This window comes from Salvia splendens, chromosome 21, assembly GCF_004379255.2.
Source record: "Salvia splendens isolate huo1 chromosome 21, SspV2, whole genome shotgun sequence".
Classification (NCBI taxonomy): domain Eukaryota; kingdom Viridiplantae; phylum Streptophyta; class Magnoliopsida; order Lamiales; family Lamiaceae; genus Salvia; species Salvia splendens.
Window position 1 is genome coordinate 21,215,250 of NC_056052.1, and position 5,072 is coordinate 21,220,321.

A 5,072-nucleotide genomic window follows, 5' to 3' on the forward strand; every position below is an offset into this window, starting at 1 on the left:
CTGCATATGTCCGTACGTGTTGTGTATATGTTATAAAGAAATATTTGTGTATGGTAATCGAAGAGAACACGAAAATGGTATACTATTAAATAACAAAAAGGGAGAATCCCAGAAAATGCAACCCTGATTTTCTTTATGGAAATGTGATCCGCCGACGGAAGAGGACAAAATCCACAGTGAAAGTACTGAAATTCAAAATTATTATATATAGGTCAGGATTTGCAATTAACAATAGTATTATATATACGTTGATAACCTGAAATGTTGTTATCATCTCTCATACAAAATGCAATCATACACTCTCTTCTGTCTGTTGGATTTTTGAGCTCAAATTTTGGACATTTCTTTCCTTAGTTTCCTCGAAAACATTTCAAATTCATTCAGATGTCAAGATTAATCTCATGTGCTACAAATGATGAAGAAGCCCCAAGAGAAACAAGGACCATATATATACACACTACAAATGATGGGATAGAAACTTTTCAAGATTGTTTCTCATGAATGTAAGTACACCTTAATCATACTTCTTTATTGGCTAAGGCCTCTTTGATTTAAGAACCATTTTTATACGCAGGAAAAGTACTTGTTTATAAGTATTAGTTGAACGGATATCCTATGTTTCAATTTCTGTTTTCCCTCTGTTAAATGATTTTCTTCATTCATTTTATATTCGCTTCTTTTTTGTAATTGAATTTGTGAAATTGTGGTGGAACACTAGAACTCTTAACATACATATATGAGTGATCCAAATGAGGAAAGGAGTGTTATTTTACATATCATCTTAAATTATCCAATCTCTATGTCGAACAAATTGGATCTTATTTAAAGTGACTAATTAAACTCGTCTTCTTTAAACCAACATATATTGGAGACCAAAACCTTGCATTATTAAACATATAGTGAAAAAGACAATTAAACCTTTAATTTGTCGTTGCCGTATAATTTGAACACAAACCTTAACCAGCAAACTTAAACCTTTAATAGTACTATATTTTTTTAATTATTCAAAGAATTATGTTTGTTTAATGGTGATAAATGATAAATAAGAAAACGACTGCTCACTCAATCAGATTGTATCGGCGGGCAGAAGAAGACAGGGAGTGAGCATCACCACAAAGCGTCAACAGTTATATATAAAAGCAACTCTATGCGGAAAATTAATACCTCCATTATAATTCAGTGAATGGTATTGAAAAAGGAAGAAATATTGTGACCACAAAATATTCAATTCCGTATAAATTTTACTACCACTCATAAAGTTTCATCATTAATCATAATTTTCAAAAAAGCTAAAATTACGAATCTCTTTCACACAATTAATGAATAATTTGATACTTGTGGGACCATTCTACACACTCACGAATAATGTCCATGGTTTATTCAATTTGGAAATGGAAAGTTTAATTATTTTAAAAAATCATCAAAGTACTACTATACTTTATATTGTTAAATTAGCTGCTAAATTTGATTTAAAAAGTTTAAACTTTCCGAAATCACAAAGCATCATAAAAAAACGGTTAACTGGTAAATCTCTACACATTATTCTGATTTTTAGGGTTAGCTCACTTGTTCCTATTTTACCGTTTTGAAAAACCCTCACTTTTTTTTAACTACTATAACATGACAGAAAAGACAGAGGAAGTAATTGTCAAAGTTTTAGGATAATGCCAGAAGGGTATAAGCTGTCCTAGAATCTAGCTTCCCAATCTCTAAAAAATTAATCTCATAAATTCAAGGCTTCAAACCCCTCTTTTTTCTTCACCCACCATTGTTATTAGTCTGTGCTACTATTCATATATTCCCCACCCAAAACTTAAAGAAGAAGAAGAAGGAGAAGATCAAGGTCTCATGTCATTTGACTTCTCTACAGCATCTGCCAACCACGAAAAGGGAGATGGCTCAAAAATGGAGAAGAGATACATTGGAGTAAGAAAGAGGCCGTGGGGGAAATACGCCGCGGAAATTAGGGATTCGACAAGGCATGGCGAGAGAGTTTGGTTGGGAACATTCAATACTGCAGAAGAGGCTGCTCTAGCTTATGATCAAGCTGCATTTGCGACGAGAGGCGCCTCGGTTCCACTCAACTTTTCCGTAGAGAGAGTGACAGAATCTCTTGAGAAGATCAAGTATCGCTGCGAGGAGGGCTCGTCTCCTGCAAAAGCCCTGAAGGAGTCTCACAAGCTGATGAACGCAGCAACGGCGAAACAAACTAGTTCGAGTAAGAAGCGTGTTGGAGAAGAGGATGTTGTGATTCTTCATGACTTGGGATCTGATTTATTGGATCAGCTCTTGTCTGAGAATTCAACTACTGATTGAACATAAACACTATTTAGGTCTTGTAAGTAAATCTTGATCCTTTTACCTCTATCTGTTTTTTTTTTGGGGAATATTTTCTGTGCTGCTGCCCTTGTGTTGTTCTTGATTTTGGGTTCTATTAAACCCTTGATCTCTATTGAATAATCTCCTAGTTTATCAATTCAAATATGAGTTGGAGTTGAATGAAAGTTCAATTCGAATTTGATACAAGTTTCATTTAGCCTCAAATTTATTTAATTGCATTTGCTTGTCCCTTTTTAATTTTGCTTTTGGGAGAAAAACCTTATTTAGGTAGGAGATTAAGCATATATGGCTTGAATAATATATAACCACTAAAGGAAATCATGTGAAATGCTACTGTGGCTGTAGGAGCTCAGAAACTCAATTTGGTGTTGAAGATTTTGAAGATCTATTCTCAATCAATATATAAAGTTTTGCTGATGTTGACTATACATATTCCACATATAAACTCAGTCGATTGATCAGAATTAATCTCGTCTCATAAATACTGCTTAGTAGTATATTAGATGGAATAGTATTATCTTTGTTATTTAAGTTCAATTCTGTTTGGATTTGGCTAAATATGATTTTCCTAACAGTTCTTATTATATAGACGTTAGAAAAGGAGACGCACCTTGTTAGTATGAATAACATCTATGAAATATGTTAAGTTCTAACTGGATATACGTCTCATTATCCACCATAGCCTTGACGACTAGCTAGTCTTGTTAAGAGAGAATAATGTACTGTAATGTTAAGTTCTAACTGGATATACGTCTCATGCGAATAATTGTACTTATATATTCATTTTCTCAAAATCAATTTCTGGTTAAGAGAAATAATGTACTGTACTAAAGTTATGTGTTGTAGTACAGGCCTTTGAATTGTTTTCACTGTCACGAATTTTGATCTTTCGGTTGCTCTAACCACCATAGCCTTGACGACTAGCTAGTCTTGATCATGGCTCGTATCCTTCGATTGGCTATATATTGCCACACATGGACGCACAAAAAGCAAGAGAACAAAGCTCAGTTCTCTCCCTCATTTTTAATCTTCTAATTACCAGCATAAAGCTCAGTTCTAATTTTCTTGTTCAGTTTCAATAATACCAAGCTATGTCAATTTTAGTACATCAAGAACTTATCATTTCATGTAAATCACAAGCTGTTTTATCTTTCTTTTGTATGCATTTCCAAAATTATATGGTGCACATATTGAAATCATTCAACCTCTTTTTCTATGAAAATTTACTGGACCACTTTTTTTGAACTTAGAACTACTGTACTTGATATATGTAAAAAAAATTAGAATTAAAATCGATACAACAACATATTGAATTTGAATTAGAATTTGAATTTGTATTAGGGCTAAATCATAAATTATAGACAATAAAGTTAAAGTTCAAAATTACTTACAAAAATAGTTAAGGTTTCAGCCTTAGAGTGTCCACAATGGTGGCCTTCAAAGGCCACCATTTGTGGCCCGGCCACCAATTGTGGCTCCCATGTGGCCTTTGTAATGGCAAGTGTAAAAAAGTCAATGCAAATTCAAAGGGCCACCAAATGTGGCCCTCTAAAATGTTAATTTTTTTTTTGCTTTTTTTTAATGTTATTTTTTAATTTAATTTAATGTTATTAAATTTTAGTAGATTAATAATTTGGATAATAAAAATAATTTAATAAAGAGAGAAGTAGAGACAAATTTTCGTCGTACTATTAATAGGGGAAAATTCTACAACGAAAATATTTTAAAAACACAACATAATAATAAAAAGAAAAAAACGCCACCGCTTCCTACTCGGTGGCGTCATCGGAATCCGGCACATCTTCTTCACCTTCTTCAGACAGAGGAGACGGGGAGTATTGGAATTGGGAGGATTGGAATTGCTGGGATGAGTTGTTGATCGCGTCCATATTCGGTCGGTAGTCCCCGAACCCCGATGGTTGGCGAACCAAGTTCCTCTGCTGGGATGGCTGGACCCGGAATTGGGGCGAGTGCGGACTCCACGTCTGATTGGGGAAGTTGCCGTATCCCGAGTCTCCATACCCCGGGGAATTACCATCTCCACCTTGCATTTTTTGTAGTGTTTGAGAGTGTAAAATGAAGGGATTTGAAGTGTAGAATGAAGTGAAAAAATGGAAATGAGAGTGTATATTTATAAAAAAATTTCGAAATAATAAAAAAAATTTATATTCCGCTGCCCAGCCGCGATTCGCGGCGCTTGCAATGGGAGGGCCGCGGCTCACACGGCTCAGCCGCGTGAAGGCCGCGGCCGTGGCTCAGCCACGCTTCTCGCCTCTCCGCCCCGGCTCTCGGCCTTTGCAATGGGGGGCCGCGCGCCGAGCCGCGGGTAGCGGCTCCCCCATTGTGGACACCCTTAACAAGAAACAAAAATTTATAAATATTCAAATGCTATTGATTCTGCAATCTACAATCTTTGAATGATATGAACTTTCATACGATACTAACTTCGAAGATTCTCACCATATTTAAAAAATAATCATTATTTGCCCCAAATGTCATAATTTACATTACAAATATTTCAGATTTATGTTGAGCTGAAAAGAAACTTGAGACTCGTCATGAAACACCTATATAGTACCCTAAAATATTAAAAAACCCATGATAAAAACCTATGGCAATTTGCCTCATCTTTATCCCCAAAATTCTTATACATATCCATATTTGACATGGGTTTGTTATGTTAGTATAAGTTAATGTATAAGATCAGTACACACTGAAATTTTAGTTTCAGA

At 34.9% G+C, this 5,072-nt stretch overlaps 1 protein-coding gene across 2 annotated transcripts; it reads left to right on the plus strand.

The window, feature by feature from the left end:
• The first annotated feature begins 262 nt into the window (after positions 1-262).
• On the plus strand, positions 263-3,574 carry LOC121783402 (ethylene-responsive transcription factor 1B-like). Of its 2 annotated transcripts, XM_042181457.1 has the most exons (2): positions 263-503; positions 1,871-3,574. In XM_042181457.1, the coding sequence occupies exon 2, from the start codon at positions 1,906-1,908 to the stop codon at positions 2,314-2,316; it is 411 nt and encodes a 136-aa protein (XP_042037391.1). In that variant the 5' UTR covers positions 263-503; positions 1,871-1,905; the 3' UTR covers positions 2,317-3,574. The 2 variants fall into 2 exon arrangements, with proteins under 2 accessions (XP_042037391.1, XP_042037389.1); XM_042181455.1 differs by lacking the exon at positions 263-503 and having other exon boundaries at positions 513-3,574.
• The last annotated feature ends 1,498 nt before the right edge of the window (positions 3,575-5,072 follow it).

What these genes read in the sequence shown, in the direction of transcription:
- LOC121783402 (XM_042181455.1), top strand. Translation starts at nt 1,849, where the DNA reads ATGTCATTTGACTTCTCTACAGCATCTGCCAACCACGAAAAGGGAGAT.